The sequence below is a fragment of the Cibotium barometz genome, chromosome 54, assembly GCF_041138505.1.
Source record: "Cibotium barometz isolate CiBa-2024 chromosome 54, ASM4113850v1, whole genome shotgun sequence".
In the NCBI taxonomy this organism is placed as follows: Eukaryota; Viridiplantae; Streptophyta; class Polypodiopsida; order Cyatheales; family Cibotiaceae; genus Cibotium; species Cibotium barometz.
Window position 1 is genome coordinate 91,690 of NC_141099.1, and position 17,132 is coordinate 108,821.

The 17,132-nt window shown below is 47.4% G+C and overlaps 1 protein-coding gene across 3 annotated transcripts in view; it reads left to right on the top strand.

Annotated features, from left to right (window-relative positions):
* The first annotated feature begins 45 nt into the window (after positions 1 to 45).
* LOC147607747 (uncharacterized) overlaps positions 46 to 17,132 on the top strand; it is a 42,916-nt gene continuing 25,829 nt past the window's right edge. For 2 of the 3 annotated variants that reach the window (XM_086789863.1, XM_086789865.1), the window contains exons 1-4: positions 46 to 271; positions 391 to 1,633; positions 14,744 to 14,822; positions 15,032 to 15,107. In XM_086789863.1, the coding sequence (XP_086645989.1) occupies positions 1,512 to 1,633; positions 14,744 to 14,822; positions 15,032 to 15,107 (277 nt within the window). In that variant the 5' untranslated portion in view covers positions 46 to 271; positions 391 to 1,511. The remainder of the gene's footprint in view (positions 272 to 390; positions 1,634 to 14,743; positions 14,823 to 15,031; positions 15,108 to 17,132) is intronic. The other variant, XM_086789864.1, reaches the window with a different exon arrangement.

Below are 17,132 nucleotides of genomic sequence, written 5' to 3' on the forward strand. Positions count from 1 at the left end.
CTCTTTTACATCTCTCCTCTCCTCTCTTTCACTCAAAGCCTTTCCTTATATTTATTCACCTTCACCTTCTTTTTCTCTTTCCCTCTCTTTCCAATGTACGCCTCTCATTTCCATCTATTGGAATTTATCCCAGCTATTGGAAGTTAGATATTTTTGGCAATATTTATCCCAGCCATTTTACATATAATGAGGGGTTAGTGATTGTGCAACCTTGTTAAAAGCAGGGCCTTAGTGGATTCTCCAGCTTGTTTAACATTGGAATGAAGACAAGGTTTTTTGAACTTGGCATATATGTGTGATGATTTCAGAGGACTTTGTAGGTGGTGTTCTAATGTAGTTACTTGAGTTAGACTTCTTGGGCTGATGAGTTCCCTTTTTGAGATTGCACAGGTTTCAAGCTCAACTGAAGGATATATTTGGTGTCGTTGATGTTTGGCTTGGGCCCTTAATGGAAGGGGGTATACGAGGAGAGTTTGTCACAGTGCAAATGCAGGTGGATGAAAGTATTCCATCTGTATTGTTGGTCAATGAAATACAAAAACTTGATCCAGAGTTACTCATTCTACCTTACAAGTCCAATATGTGGTTCTGGAGGTCCAATCTCTTGCAAGACTCAGTTTTATCTATTACTATGCATTATTTTTTGTTGCAAATACAGCTGCTCTGGTATGATACAATTTCAAAAAAAGTAAAGAGTAGTGTGCAATCTGTCAACATCAGAGGGGTTAAAAAGGGCAACATGGTAATTTACAGTGGATACAAATGTGAAATGTTTTGTGCTTCAATCAAAGTTGTTTACTGGCTAGCAGGATTTCCATATGTTTGTTTTCTGTACACTAATCTGCTCAATTCCTACCTTTGTCGTGGCTGCAGAGGACATAAAATAAACTTTGCTATTGCAGGGTGTGGTAAAGCTGTAATTCTTGTGCATGGTTTTGGTATGGACAAGTGAACCTTTATTTCATAAAAGCTTTTGTGCTGTTGCCAATGTTTAAAAAATCTTTACATAAGCGGACACTTTTAGATTGATTTAGTGACTCTATGTGCTGGCAAAACTGTTTGTATGTACATTGGTTATTGTCTCTGCTGCCTTACAATGAGTAGTTGAAGTGGTGATTTATTCCATAAGACAAGGATGCTAATGCATTTATTTATTTACTCTCTCATTCTGTAGCTCAGTGGATTGTTTTTTTACGAGTTTTAAGTGTTAATTTTCAGATTCTTTTTTGAGAAGATGATGTAGTGTAGATTTCTGTGCCGTTTTTAAGGTAGAAATAATCTGTTAATGTCCTAATAAAGTGTCTTCAAGGGTCTGATGTGTAAGAGTTGATTCTGTGCAGATCTATACTAAATTTAGACATGATGAGCTTTCAGGTGGCAATGCCGGCCATTTTGCAAAATTGATTCCATATTTGACAGACCATTACAGAGTGTACGCTATTGATTTACTGGGGTTTGGAGCTTCTGACAAACCTGTTGATGCAAATTATGGCCCTGAGCTATGGGCAGCTATGGGCAGCAATTTTTCAGACTTCACAAAAGAGTTTGCAGAGGAAGGCGCTGTGTTAATTGGAAACTCTATCGGGTCTCTCACCTGTCTTGCAGCTGCAGCAGTAGGTGGTGATTTGTTTCGGTATGCAGAACAAAATATCTTATTGGTGGTGTGATGCCTAAATAAGTTTCTCATATCTATAATGCAGCTATTCCCCTCTTTTTTATGGCATATAAGGTCTGCATGGTCATTAAGATTTGAAGATTAGTAGATTTGACTGATTAAAGACCACATTAGGACTAGTCAGTTAATCTGCACTGGGAATGGAAAGCGTCACTTTTGGATATAAGTTAGTTGATCACACATTCAGTGGTCATCGGTTTCTCCTTAGGAAACTGTTATGCACTGGTTAATTCTGTTCACATAAACAATTATCACTTTGACTTCGTTGATCTTAGTCGTGGAAGAGCAAAACTGACTGGGTTCATAGAATAAAGTAGACAGAGTGAGGCATGCCACTAAATTTTAAATTTTCAGTATGTATGGAGTCTGTATCTGAGCTTGATGGGCATTATGAGCAAAAGTTGTGAAACAGGTCCTTATCCCTTGCAATTCTGGTAACTTGTGTAGACATGTATGTTCATCAGTGTGTGGTGTACGCACATCTCTGAACATATGCTTATACAATGATCTACACCCAGAGTTAAAACTAATGAATTTGGTGGCAGTGTTCTAGGAGTTAGTTCCTGAGATGATGGTTTGCAACCTTGTTGATGATCCCATGTCTCTTTTCTTCTTGTGAAAGCAGTCATATACTTCTTCAATTCCTTTCCTAGTTCGAGAACACCACTCTGTTTCTCCTGCTTATGAGTTTTATTAGCTTGTTGCATTCCTTGGGTTGCACATAACAGTTCATTTTCTGTGCTCCTTGAAGAGTTGTGGTGTTTATATTTTACTGTATCATAGGCATTGGGTGATTGTTGCCTATTTATTTTTTGTTTTGAAACTCATGTTTATTATAATGGAAACTATAGAAGGATTTCCATGGGATGTTATGACATTTGGTGTTGAATCAGAGGCTGTTCAGTCCAGTATGAACTGTGCGTTTCTATATTGCGTCAAGAAAAGATGATGTTTGAAATCATCAGTTTCCTATGAACTATATATTCTAGTTGTTGTTCCGCTTTATTTTATTTATATCTCATACTTAATATATTCTCTTTTATGCAATTATGTTTCTTCTGTAACATAACAGTAGCTCAATGCAGGATGGTCTTTCTAGAGGCCTTGTGCTTCTAAATTGTGCAGGTGCTATGAACAAGAAAGGTTTAATGCAGGATGACCCACTGATACGTGCTTTATCACCAATATTTATTGCCATTAAGTATCTTTTACAGAGGCCTAGTATTCCAAATTTTCTTTTTCTTTTTTTTCCATGAAAAGATCCTTTCATTAGTCATAAAAAGAAAAAAGCCCAATGGGCTACAAACCCTCTCCTGCTCATAAGAAGGCAGAGCAGAGATCCAATCAAGGCAGCTAGGGAGACTCTCCCTAGGTGCAGAAAAGTACAAATAACTGAGAGGCTATATCATACAATAGGAGGGGGGGAAAATCCAAACAGGTGGCCTTAGTGCCAGCGGGGGGTACCTATGTGTAGAGTATAGAAAGGGCCGCTGCGCCAAGTGGTGTGGAAGGCTTGGCGTCGCAAGATCGCTCGATCCGAGTCGCCCCGGATGCGGTCATACTGCCCTCGCAGGGTGTGAATCATCTCCTGCCAGATAGCCCGAACAGTCTCTGTTGGTGGCTCCAGTCTCCCCTCAAAGGCCCTGAAACAACGGGCTCTCCAGGTGAACCATATGGTGAGGCTGCTGAGGAGCTCCCATCGTAAATCCCTCTCTTGTGTCCAGCTGGCTGTCGAAAAATCCGGTGAAGGAACAAGGCGAGGCTGGCCCCCAATGAATCTGATGGCCTGGCTGGCCTGCTCCGTCTCGTATCCCAGAGCTAGCCGGCCTTGACGAAGTCGACCAAGCAGCGGCTCCCCACGTATACATTCCCTCTGGAGAGAGGGGGGCCAAAATGCGCAGAATCCTCAGCCAAATCTGCTGCGCTTGTGGACAGTCCCATAGGCAATGTCGCTGTGTCTCCAATGGATGGCCGCATCGGACGCAGGCCGGCGGAAGGCCACTGTAGACAAGCCAGGTGCCAACTGCAGAGCCCGTGTGGGCAACCAGCCACCACTGGAAAGCCAAGATCCTGCGTGCCTGTCTGCTAGCCCAGAGCCTGGTCCAAAATCCTCCAGGAACTCTTGTGAGAGTCCCTGTAGCCGCCAATGCTCTGATGCAGCTGGAGAGACCGTCCTCCTCGCAATCAAAATATGCCTCCCCAACCGAACAGTGTACTGGAAAAAGGTGATCTCTATGGCCTCGAGGGGCGCATAAGGATCATGCCACTCGTACTCGCCAGGGTCCCACTGGAGCCGGGCCAAGGGACGCGCAACATATGCCCATATGCACCAATCAGAGTCCACATCTGCAGGGTTTGGATCAATATGCCTCTTCCGAGAAGCAGCGGCCACTACCTGTATCCTCTTAGAGATGCACTCTGCAACCAAAGGCGACTCCGCCTCCACTCTCTGAAGTCTGCCCTCATCCTGTATCTCATAGTAGAGGCATCTACCATCCTCAGTGCAAGCTCTGACAGCAATCAGGACTCCAACTGTGTAAAGGCTCCCATCCACCGTGGGGCCACTGGCTCAAAAGGCATGAACCACTCCTCAGTGAGAGCCTCCTAAATGTCATCCCTCATAATCAGCCCCCCTCTGAAGTGACTCAGCCTCTCCGCCTGGATCTCCTCCGGGAGACTGCAAAGGCCTGCCAATCTCCAAAACTGCGTGCTGGGCCTGCCGCCAATGGTCCCCAGGCTAGACGAGGCCGAGAACCCAGCATATGACCCTGCTTTGTGCGTACTGCGGGGCTCCAGATGAGCGACTGTCTGGCCCGCTCCTCCTCACAAGTGGGAGGTCTCTGAGAAAGCCCCGGTCTAAGCAACTCCCAAGCTTGCAGGATACTCAAGGCAAATCTGTCCTCCCATCCTCTACTGAGGCGTGTCGTCCTCATCTCTGTGAAGATCCACCGTATCTCTGGTACCCAAGTGCCCCCCTGTTGGGGGAGCTCTAGCCTGCAGCCCGCTGAAAAAGAAGCTCCTTCCGAGGCTCAGCGCCGCCTGGAAGCAGCCCCTGAACAATAAGCTTCCCCAACAAGGCTCTACTCTGATCAGCTGGATCTATAATGCTCAAGCCCCCCTGGGCGAGCAGAAGAGTAATAACTGCCCAAGCAACCTTAGCCCGGGCCGGCTGACCATCCCGCCCAGACCAAAGAAAGTTCCTGATCAGCCTCTGTACCTGGCTGATGCAAGAGCTCGAGAAAATCCAACAAGACATGATATACCACATAGTCGCTAAAAGCACCTAATTTCTCACCACCACCCTCCTAGCCAAGGAAAGCTGAGCTGTACTCCAATATAAAAGCTTCTTCCGAATGCTCAGAAGAAGCGGGGAGATCTGCTGCTCAGGTGACAAATCAAGTCCAATCAAGCATCCCAGATACCGCATTGCTGTGCCAGGAGGAATCCATCTAAAACCCGGGTCTGGGCTCCATGCCGGAGCGGGGGCACTACTGATTCAAAAAGCCACTATCTTGCGCCAATTGACCAATGCTTCCGAAGCCACACCAAAAACCTGTAGAGATTGCTCTGCCCTTTGTAGATTGGCCTCCTGGCCATGCAAAAAAAATCTCGTGTCATCAGCAAACTCAGAATCAAGCAAGTCCTCATCCCGGACTGGAAGCTGGACTCCTCTCAAACCAACCTCCTCTGCTGTCAGATACATGCTCATAGCCTCTGCAAAGAAAAGAAAAAGGAACGGAGCGAGAGGGCATCCCTGGTCAACTCAAAACTCGGCCCCCGTCCTCCTGCCCATCAACACCTGGCTACGAGCTGTGGAATATAGAGCCGCCACCCCTCGAATCTAGTCTGGCTCAAAACCGAGGCGAAGCATAGTGCCCTCCAGAAAAACCCAGTCGACTCTATTGTATGCCTTCTCAAAATCGAGAAGCATAACGACCAAGTCCTCGCCGAGAAATCTAGCTCGGGCCGTCGCCTCCCAGAAGGTGAAAATGTTGTCAAGGATATTGCGCTCCTTGACAAATCCTGTCTAGGTAGCATGAATCAAATCCCCAAGGAAGGGCTGGATCCTCAAACTCAAGGCCTTGGCTAGGACCTTGTAGACAGTATTGAGGATCGTAATAGGCCTCCACTGTCGAATATCATCTGACACTCCCTCCCCCTTGGGGATAAGAAAGATCAAGCCCTCTGAAAAACTCTATGGCATCACCCCAGTGTCCAAAACATGCTGAAAACCCCTGCGGAGGCCTGGCCCCAAAAGGTCCCAATAGCGCATAAAAAAGGCAGGCGTCAATCCATCCTCCCCAGGGCAACTATGACGCGGGAGGGCCCTCAAAGCCTCACCAAGCTCATCCTCTGAAAGGGGCTCACCCAAAGCTGTGCGCATACGATCTGTGACCCTCCTCTGCACATGGGCCCACACAGTCTGTCTGCAAGCATCACGTGCCTCCGTGGCTGGCTCCGCTAAAAGCAGGTCTCTGTAGAACTCAGTGGCAATAGCTCTAATCTCCTCGGGCTCAGTGGCTAACGATCCGTCCTGCCTCCTGAGCTGGCATACTCCTGCTCGAGCATGGTGGGGTCCGGTGATCTCAAAAAACCCCCCCAGTCACTCTATCACCAAGCTGAGTCCAGTGAGAGGCCTGGCGATGATAGTAAAACTCGTGTCTCTGCTCCTTTGCCTCTCTAACCTCCTGGCGTGCCTGGCTCAGCTGGGACGCCACCCACTCACATGTAGGCTGCTGCTCCTGAAGGCGCTGGAGCGAAGCAAGGCTACGTCTCAAGCGACGCTCCCGCTCTCATGTCTCTCCCAGCCATGTCAAGGCTGTAGCGTGCAAAAAAGAGCTGAGCTCGATGAGCCCCTGGGCACACTGGCCTGCTGCATCCAGGTCAGAGCTCTGGCTATCCTGCCACATCCTCTCAATGTCCTCAAAAAGACTGGGGTCTGTAAGTCCTCATGCTGCCATGCATCAGTGATCTGCAGTGTCATACAAAATCGCTCCCAAGCTGCAAGCTCCGTGCCGTGCACTGTAACATGACTGCCTCCCACCCTATCGGTCGGGTCCTCAAGCATGTTGAAGTCTCCCCCCCAACACACCAATGTGCGGCCTCGGGCAATGCATCAGTAAAACAAGGGTCCAAAACTCTGCTCTGGCACTAGCATGATTGGGCGCATAGACATTGAGCACACCAATGTGCTCATCGTGCATCCTTAGAATAACATACTGCGCTCTACCAGGCACAGTGACCCCGCGATCCACAATGGCCTGCCACCATGCATCCGCAATGACCATACATACTCCTCCCTGCCCACCCAAGGGGCCAAAACCCATATCTCCGAATCCTGCTCTCACTCAAATGGTGCTCCTGCATCATCAGAATATCAATACTGCCCCCAACCAGGCATCTCCGAAGCTCTTGCTTCAAGCAACCACGATAACGTACATAGTGTGCACCACCAAGGCCCTGTACATTCCATGAGATGATCCTCATGGATGACTTGCTGAGGTGGAGGCTGTCTCAGCCATACGGCGGGCCTTCGCAAGCGGCTTGGATGGAGAGTAATCCCCATCCGAGTGACTACGAATCTGCCCACCGAAAGACCGAAAGCGAGGGGGGGAGGGGCGGATGACAGAGGAGAGAAAAAGAAGGGGGGGAAGGCGAGGGGAAGCGGGGAGGGAGCGGGAGCGGGCAGCGGGAAGGGCGTGATAGGGGGCGGGAAGGGCGCGAAAGGGGGGCGGGGGGCGCGAAAGGAAGAGGGGGCAGGTGGGCCAGGGCGGGACGTGGAGGGGGGGCCGCGAGCAGGCGGGGTTGAAGGAGAGGGCGAAGGCAGGCAGGTGGGGGGTGAAGGCGAGGGACGAAGATGGCAGCAGGCTCGAGCGGGGGGGGGCGGGGGGGGGGTGGCGAGAGCTTCAGCATTGCAAATTTTCTTTTTGAAAGGTACACAATTTATCTTGTATGAAATTGTGCTGATCTTAAGGCTTTCTTTTTGCTTAAAAGTATGAGTATTCTACAATGAAAATCCACTGATAATAGAAAGGCCCGTCTACCTCCCCCCTTCTACCTCGCAATTCCCTCTCCCCCTCGCCGTCGCCCTACACAGGCAGGCCCAACTCCTCTCCTCCGCCATCACCCACCCCGCTCAGGCCTGCGCGTTTTCCAGCTGCTGCCGCATTCTGTGTGCTGCGTGACACGCTTGCAAGTCCAGCTCCAGCTTCTCCAGCCGCGACCTTCTCCAGCCTGTTTGCTGATGCTGTGCAACGCCCTTCAGGAACACCTGCCCGCTTCTGCATCCCACTCGTATTCGCGCGATTGCTGCCCTGGCTGATGCGGGATTGTACCCGAGCGCAGCACCTCCCGTTGGTTTGAGCGGGGTCCTGCTGCTGCTGTGCGCCGCACTTCCAGAGCCACCTTGATGCAGCTGCTGCGCGTCGCACCTCCAGAACCACCTGCCTGTTTCAGCACCTTATGTATTTTGCCACTTCACTGAGTAGCTGTCCTGGCGGTTGTGTGACGACCTGAGCAGGTTCGTGGTGGTCTTTGGGGCAAGCGTGCCTCGTGGATCATCCCCCCACCCCTGGATTGAGCCATCCTCACCCTTACCCTCTCTCATCGCGGCTCTAATCCCTTCCTCTTGTGCTCGAGCTTTCAGTACGTCACCCCTCCGATATGGTGGCCTCTAGCCCGGAACCAGTGGCCCAACAGGACCCCCCCCCTCATCCAAAGCCTATCGGGTTATTTTGATAGAGCAACAGACCTCCGTGGTGAGGAGAGCCTCTACTGACTTCGCCAGTACGTCGTGAGCAGAGATACGAGATTGGCTCCAGGAAACCTTGCTCCTTGAGGATAGTCATATAGAGGATGTCGCCCTCATGGGTAGAGGCATTTTCTGGCTAAGACTCTCCGATCCTAGATCCACGAGAGCCCTGGTAGACAGCTCACCGATTGCAGTGGATGGCAAGATCATCAATCTCGTTGCGTGGTACAGGGGCTTCAGTGCAATAGATTTCGACTTGTGCTTCTGCATACCCTGTCATCTAGTTACCCTCTAGTTTCCAGGCCTTGAAGCGGAGCTTCGCCCCATCGTCTCAGGGATCTTGGGGCACACTTCGGGTGGGTCATGCAGGATACGTTTGTAGATGCAGTGGCTGCCCTGGGAGTTCCTCGAGTCAGAGTGGCAGTGGTGGACCCGTCTAGTTTGCCCTTAGAGTTGGAGATCGTGACAAATGTAGGCATTGTTACACAGAGTCTTATAGTCACAGGCCTTCCAAACCAATGCTTGAGATGCCATGGCTTTGGACATCAAGCACAGGTTTGCCCCCGCTTCACCACGTCGGAGCCCCCCCTGCCCCAGTCAGCCCAAGCCGGCAGCACAAGAGTCCACCCGACATATGACCACCCCACCAGGGGAGGAAGGATGGACGAAAGTGGAAGGAAGAAGAAAAGACAGAAAAAGAAGAAAAGGAGTAATCAACCCAAGAGGGGTGCCCCCTTTGAGAGTCGCAGGGACGGCAGAGGTGGACCGTAGTAGGCAGTAGCAGCGGGAGAAGGGGAAGGAAAAAAACCAGATTCCACAGCAGGAGACCCCTCCCCCCCTTCCTCCGATGCCCCCTCCCCCCCCCCGCCCCCATCGGTTGCTATCTCAGAGGCTGCGGTTGACCAGGGCACGGTGCCGGCAACACCTACGCCTGCCGCCAGCACCCAAACAGGGAAGGGGGGCCAGGAGCCACCACAGGTGGCCAGCACACTCCCTGACCCACAGGTTGCCAGTACCCCCCAGTCAGGATCCTTGTCGTCCTCGTCATTAACCCCACTCTCACAGTTGGCCCCCATAGCTTTACTTTGGAGTTCTATCAAGCAGGACCATGGGACCACTTGGATGTAGCCGGCATCGGTTCATTCCCTGCCTGCCTAGACATCAGTATCTTCCTCCTCCGAAAGGCAGAGGGTAAGGTGTCAGCCCTCTCCCCTCACGACGGCCCGAGTTATTCTTTCACACTCGCTAGTGATGGGACAGAGCAGTGGACTGATGCTAGTGTGTGGGAGACCATCCGCACACAGTCGCGATTGGTGCGGAACTTTCTTTGGTCCGGCTCAGACGGCTCCAGCGAAACCAGAGCCAGGGTCGCTTGGCAGACAGTTATCCTCCCGCAGGCAGAGGGCGGTCTTGGCATCATTGACCTAGAGCTTCAGAGTCAGGCCCTGCTGGGCAAGCTGATCATCTGTAGATTGACTTCGGGAGGGCAGACATGGAAGCTCCTGCTTCAGCAGGGTCTCAGCACTTGCACCCCCCTAGAGAGGAGAGTGGCAGCCCTCCATCAAATGGATCTTCATGTCAGTCCTGTTGGTTCAACCTCGATCCATTTTCTCTGCAACCTCCTCATTGTTTGGCGTCAGCTGCGGCACAGCCTCTTGCAGCTACCCGCCAGGAGGAAATTGACCGACAGCCACTCATTTGGAGCAGCCTGGTGACTAATGATACAAGACAGTAGCTTGGAGAGCATTCTCACATCTCCTGGGCAGACTGGGCACGCGGGCCAGCGCACTCACTCAGGATTTGGAGGGACATATTCAGTCGGATGGACACAGCTAGGTTGGCAGCAGCAGCAGGTATGATGCGAGGGACCCAGGCTTGGAGAGTGGAGATAGTCGCCGCCATCCTTGCAGGTTGGATGATCCCCCCAGTCACTGTTCAACGGCTCCCAGGGGAGGAGAGGTAGCTAGGCCAGTTCACCCCGAGAGGCATTCCACTGGTAGTTGCGGGCCGGATTGCTGACTCCTTGGTACTCTTTTTCTCGATTACAGCTGGTAGCCGTCTTTAGCGGGATAGAGCTCTGATCGATCTCCTTCTTTCCTGGCAGTGCATTCGAGTCTTAGGATTGCGCGGGAAAGAATGGCACATAGATCCCCTACTGGAGCAGGCTCAGGAGTGGAGGCTTTCGATATGGGAGGGTCGCACCCTAGCAGAGGTGGAGTGGGACCCAGGGAGTGGCGATGGCCACGGCTTAATTCGTCGGAGGCTTAGTTCCATTCTTCTCCTATAGTGCGCGTATTGGCAGGCAAGCGTTAGGGGCTTTGCAATGCAGGCCTCCTACCCAGGCGCACAGGTGGTATGATCAGGGGGTCTCCCTTGTCTTCCTTCGTGCTTTTTGGAAGACCCTTTGGGCCAGCTGGCACCCGAGGAAGATCTCTTACTTCCTTTGGATGGTGGCCCACAAGGGGCTACCGAGTTGGCTGTGACAGATGGGCCAAGATGGACGATGCCAGATTTGCCAGCAGGACAAGGAGTCCCTGAAGCATTGCCTTCGGGGTTGCACACACGCCTAGGCAGTGTGGAAGGGACCCATGGGGATCCTAGCTCGGGCTGCACCTGAGCTAGGCCCAATCACTTGGGGAGACTTCTGCTGGTGCAGTACAAAGATGGGGCACCACCTGGCCTACGAGTTCTCGCCACATGACCTGGTCTTCCTCATCACTCAGGGTACATGGGTACGTATGGTGAGCTTCCCTTGGCAGCTGACAGAGATAGACGCAGGGATGATGACCCGACACCCAGTTTGGGAGATCATCGAGAGCATTGTTGGCTTTCAAGTCTGGACCTCTCGATGTGTGTAGATCTTAGGAGACCAGGCACCATCTGTGACACAGACCTTGGCTGACACTTGGAGCACGATCGTTCATACGCTCAAGGGTCAGTGGGATCAGATTCAGGGGGACTCCCAGGCAGGCAAGGAAAAGAGATGAAGTTTCCCTACGCGACTGGGACCATCAAGAGCTCTTTTTCCAGCACATCACACAGGGTCTTCAGTGGCAATGCTCGCTCCCTCTGTAGCTGTTTGTCCACTCTCTGTTGATTACGCCCTAAGAGGCCTGTATATCTGTTTTTGAGTTTCTCCACGGCTGCATCCAATTTGTGATAGCAGCCTGTCGGCCGAAAGGCCTTCTTGTACTCTCATTTTCAAAGTAATATAATTAGCACTACTTTTTGCAAAAAAAAAGAGGAGGTAACCATATCTCATTTAATATAGTTGGTGGATGCCCAAATCAATCTAGAGAACATCAAGTGACTGTTGCAACCAATTGAAATCATTGGCATCTTGTCCATTAAGTTGTGCTTGCAGACGAGGATAGAACATACATCAGTTTGGAATACTGGGATGTAGCTTTTACATGCTAAAATTGAAGTGCGAAGTCTTTTGTAGCATGTGAAGTTGGGCATATCTTTCTCTAGTTTGCAACATGTGTGGGTGTCAACTTAGAGTAAACTCTGACAAATCCCACTTAAGATAGATCATCTAAGACTACTAACAATTAGTCACAAAAACGTAATAGTTTCCATTGCTTTCACTTGGGGTGTTGAAGGTCACATCTTTTGTTTTGAAATTGATCACAAATACTTGAAAATGAGATGAGCTAGAAAGTGTTTGAGGAACCACATGATTGGCACCTACAACCATGAAAACAAATACTCCTGAAAGTTTTGGCCTATAGCCTACAGTTTACAGTATGTTCCTCAAGTGAAGAGAGGAAACAACCTTGCTGCACACCAAAAGCATTCAGGATCTCTTCCAACCATGGAAAACGTGGATCTCCTCTTGTTACTACCTGAATTGATACTCGTGAAAAATTCAAATGGTGGACTCCGTGTATAACAATAGAATGAATACCCCACCTGCCTTTTTTGGAATTGGGCCTCCATGATCCAGCGTCACCATGAAACGTGTCAACTTCGAAACGGGTTTTACCCTGAAACATTTCACCCCTGATCAAGGTCATACTGAAACGTCGACCGAAACGGCCATTTTCTACCTAAAGACATGTGTATACATATGTATAAAATGTTTCATGCTTCAATAGCACAGTGAAATGTGTTTCATGGTGATGCTGCGATGATCACAGGGTTAAGTGTATGATATGATCACTAAGTGCAAGCTAGAAAGCAGTATGATATATTGTTTGTATCATCATAGTCTCCGTCGTATGCTTACTGATCATTGTTCCACAAAGCTTCATGATGATGTATCATGATATCTAGATAGCTAGATGGGTTGGTGGCCTGAGACTTAAGTGATTGGGTGTACCACATATTGTATGGTATGTGATCCCTTGATGGAAATATGAAGATGTACGCTTAAGAAACACAAGAACATACAGGATGAAGATGGTGGAGATGACAAGATAGGGGTTGGTTGTACATGTCAGATGTGATAGGGCGCTAGGCTAGAGGGCAATTCAAAAATAGTGTGTGTTGTAGGTACTTATGAAAGGTTGCACATACAACTTTTAACTAGTTTGAATTTTTAGTTTTAACCTATTTCATTAAACATGTTCATGCTTTGGGAATTCTGAATTTCGTTTCATTGCCATAGTAGTCAACTTCAAAATAATTTCATGCCTTACTTTCAACACCTTTCTTATGCAATGAAAGAAAAAATTGATTGTATAAAGAAACAAGTACAATGACATCCAATCAGACAAAGCAGCTTATTTATGAGCACTGTATACAACAACCACCCTCCCATGGTACTAATAGCTTGATGTGGAAATATGTATGTGTTTGCCATGGGACCATTGCCCAAGCATCGTCCTTGAAAAACTTCCAAGGGGGAGGTGGGGGAGCCATATTTATATATGTATATCTATGTAATGTGAATGCCTCATAGGGTATGCAACAAATAATTGCTAGTATGGTTGCCGTTGGAGTTGGCTGATTGCCAAGTATGAGGTTGCATTGTGATCTCCATACGTGCCATGTTGTGATGCTATCCAGACTCCCTTAAAACTTCTTGTGCAGTGGGGGAGTCTCTTATGCTGTAATTGGGGCTCTGGTGAATGACAAGAAGTACCACTCGGTGGTGCTAAATGATGAAGGTCATGGGCCCAAAAGTGTAGGAGAGGTTCTGTGCTGTGTAAGCTAGGCTATAATTCCCTTGGTTAAAATGCAAGGGCTTTGAATAAGTTTGTGGAGAATGCGCTCTCCTCACTGCCAGCATATAGACCTGCACATAGGGTGACAGCATACAGGCCTGCAAGATGTACTATCGTTCAAGAAGTATATGATATCATTGTGCCCATCAAAACTGGTAGTCAACAGACCATGGTGACTCTGTACTGTGGCTCTCACATGTGTTAGCACTTACTATCACCTCCTATTTGCCATATACCATAATGACTATAATACCGTTGGTCTCACATTTTTAACAGGTGCCATCACACCCTATTTTCCATATACCGTGGTGACTGTATATCATGATCTCACATTTGCCTTCGCCCCCTATTTGATTTAGTCAATGTCTTATCAATTACTTGGTAGTTTGATATCATGCTGAAGTAGGATACCCTGTGAGGCTACTCATTGTGCAGCTGTGAAAAAGCTTGACTTGTGCTGCTGCTAAGCTTTATGCTATCCAATGCCGCTGCCATCTGGGCGTCTCCTTCACTATCCTATTACCTTGAGATCGTCTTCCCAATGCAACTGTAGAATATGGTAGCGTGCAACAAAACTTGGTGTTGTAATAACCATGGCTCCTGTGTCTGACAAGTGCCATTATCTCTTGTTTGCTCTTGCCATAACCCAGTAACTATCATCCTTAAAATGTAGGATACCTTGTGATGTTGCACATCGTACAAAAGCTGCTGCCAAAAGAGGTTGGCTTGTGTTGTTGCTTAGCTTTATGCCATCCAACACCTCACTGGTGATAGGCACATTGTGAGGTGGTGTCAGCTGGCCAACCCACATGGTAGGGTGGAAGAAAGGTGGGGATGATTGTCTCTCCTTGTAGTAGTTAGTACCACATTTTGGAGCCGTAGTGAGACTGTTACAGCCCTCCCAAAGCCACATGTGCTATCTGGTCTCATTTATGACTAACTACCTATTTTCTTTGATCAAATGCTACTATTTTGCTATCAACTAAACAAGACATTAACCCCAAGGGTTGGTCAGAAGTGTTGGAAGCATCTTTTTATTTTTGCGAAATGCTAATACAATGGATAGGCCTTAGCACATAGGTCTAACTTCTGTTGAGCAGGAGAAGAATGTAACTTTTGGACTTTGTTATGTTGATACTTTCACAGATTTAGAAGGAAGAAAAATATAAGAACGATTCTGGAGGAACAGGCCTACAGAAACAGAGCATCTGTTACAGATCAGCTGGTATGATAAGAATTCTAAATCTTAAGTAAGTAGTGTTTCCAAAATATATGCACCTCAACAAGAACTTTGTGACTGTGGAAGCGTTCGAGGGTTTATGATGCATCATTTTCCAAGCCCTTTTCAAGGTTTTTCTTTGTTATTGACGTTTTACAAAAAATTTCAAGACCTTCAGAATTTTTCAAGAGAATTACTATCTTCTTTCTGTGCAGGTGGATATTCTATACAAGCCTTCAACACAAGCTGGGGCTTCGGATGTTTTTGTAAAAGTTTTCACTGGAGACCCAGGTAGATTTGATGGCTAAAAGCTTTCCATTAAGTTTTTTTAATCCACCTTGCTCTGCGTCTTTATCTTTGTGATATACTAGCCTCCTAGCTCTATAATACTGATAATTCCATGGGGATGGGAAGGTAATCAGTGTGCAAGTCGCACATCTTGGAGAAGTGGTTATGTACAAGTCACACATATTTGGTAAGAGGTTAGGTGCCATACGGTAGAGCGAAGACCTTGCTTACATTAGTGGTGGTCCCTTGAGAGAGGATTTTTATGCTTCAAGACAAAATTACATGGCAGATTCAATTAAGGGCAAGTGTAATTCATATATCAGCAGCAATTTTGTATTCAACACAATGAAGTGTCTCGCACTCGGCATCACACAATCCATCTTCTTTGAGTAAAATATAGGCACATGGATTTATGGCCTTTCCTTGACACAATTAAAAAAATACCAACAGGAAGTGTTTTGCCATAAGGTAGCAAGGACTTGGCTCCAGAACCAAGCTCCTCCTTCTAGAGAACGTATGTTTCAAGCATTAGCATTACAGCCTATTACCGATTTTTATATCAGAGCTGGTCTGCCAGCAATGATCACAGGCTTTCTGGCCTTGTAAAATCCATGTTAATTTGTGATGTTCTATAGGCTAAGTCAATAGTCAAGTAATCTATACCAAATATTTATCGTATAAAAAGCTTGGAAGAAAATCTCAAAAAGCAACTTAAAATCTGTTTAGACTGTGTGATGAAGATGATGGAAATGCGAAGCATGAATAAGAAAATCTTTATGGGCAGCAATACACTCACACAATGTTACATGACTGAAGGCTGATACCTTCTTATGCTTATGCACAATGCATCACGTGTTGTCCCATCGTCAAAATGCATTCATCTATTTTTTATTACCTTGAGTCTTGCCAGTTGGATCACTTGACCCTTGAGCCTTGCTGTTTACTTGACATGGCATCAGTTCTTAGCTGATGCTAGAACCCAGTAACATCTTTGCTGTCAACAGTCAATGAGCACAGGGTGCAGCAGCATGGTATTATCAATAGAAAATATCAACAGGCCCTACCCAATTGTAACTCTTTCAAAAGCAATATCTCAATGCAATGATGACATGACTAGCCAATTTAGGCTATTTTTTCTGCATTGTACAGAAGAGATGAGAAGCAAATCTAGAATCTGCAATAGCAGATCTTTGGCCTTGACATACGTTTTGTTGATATCTCTTCCTGGTTGAAGTTGAGAAAAGGTCAAACATTTTCCAAGTATAATCTAGGATACATGGAGCACATTTTAGCCATCCACCTGACTTACACTTCTGCTTATTTACTAAGTAAGAAGATGAAGAAGGGGTTTGTGTTGACAAAGTGTCCTTTTATCCTTGAGCACATGGCACCAATAAATTATTAGCTCCACAAACCTGGGCATGCTGAGAATTGGGGAAGTAGAATATTAATCCCAATGACCATCAAAGAATAGAACATCTGTCATCTGTCTACCAACGGTCTGTTGTGGCTAGCGTACATGGTCGGTTGGACCAAACAATCTTGTACACGTGCATGGTACAGTGTGAGGAAGACATTTGAGAATCATGGTCAGCTATAATGTGTTACTCATAACTTCTTAAACAATGGGTTTGTTAAGAAGGTGAAATTCTAGAGCCACATTATCTCATAGCACATTCATCTTTATGCATAGAGTCTTCCTTTCCCTCACTCTCTTTTATTTCTGGATCCTTGATAAAAATCCAACGCAATGATCTGTAAGCATGTGCATGCTTGAGTGTGTGACAGCGTACATATCTACACTTATATGGATCAACAGATAGGCACTTATGACATTGTTGTACTTTTTAATCAGTACTTCGTATGATGGAGGTGATGGATTTTAATCTTGTTGGTGCTTCTATAGAGTTAAAGACTGCACTTGACTTATAGAAACTTTGCTTTCCTGAATAAAGATGGGTAGGTGACCTTTTCTAGATTGAATACAGACACACAAACGATTAGGCCATATTATGGAGCTTATTGAGC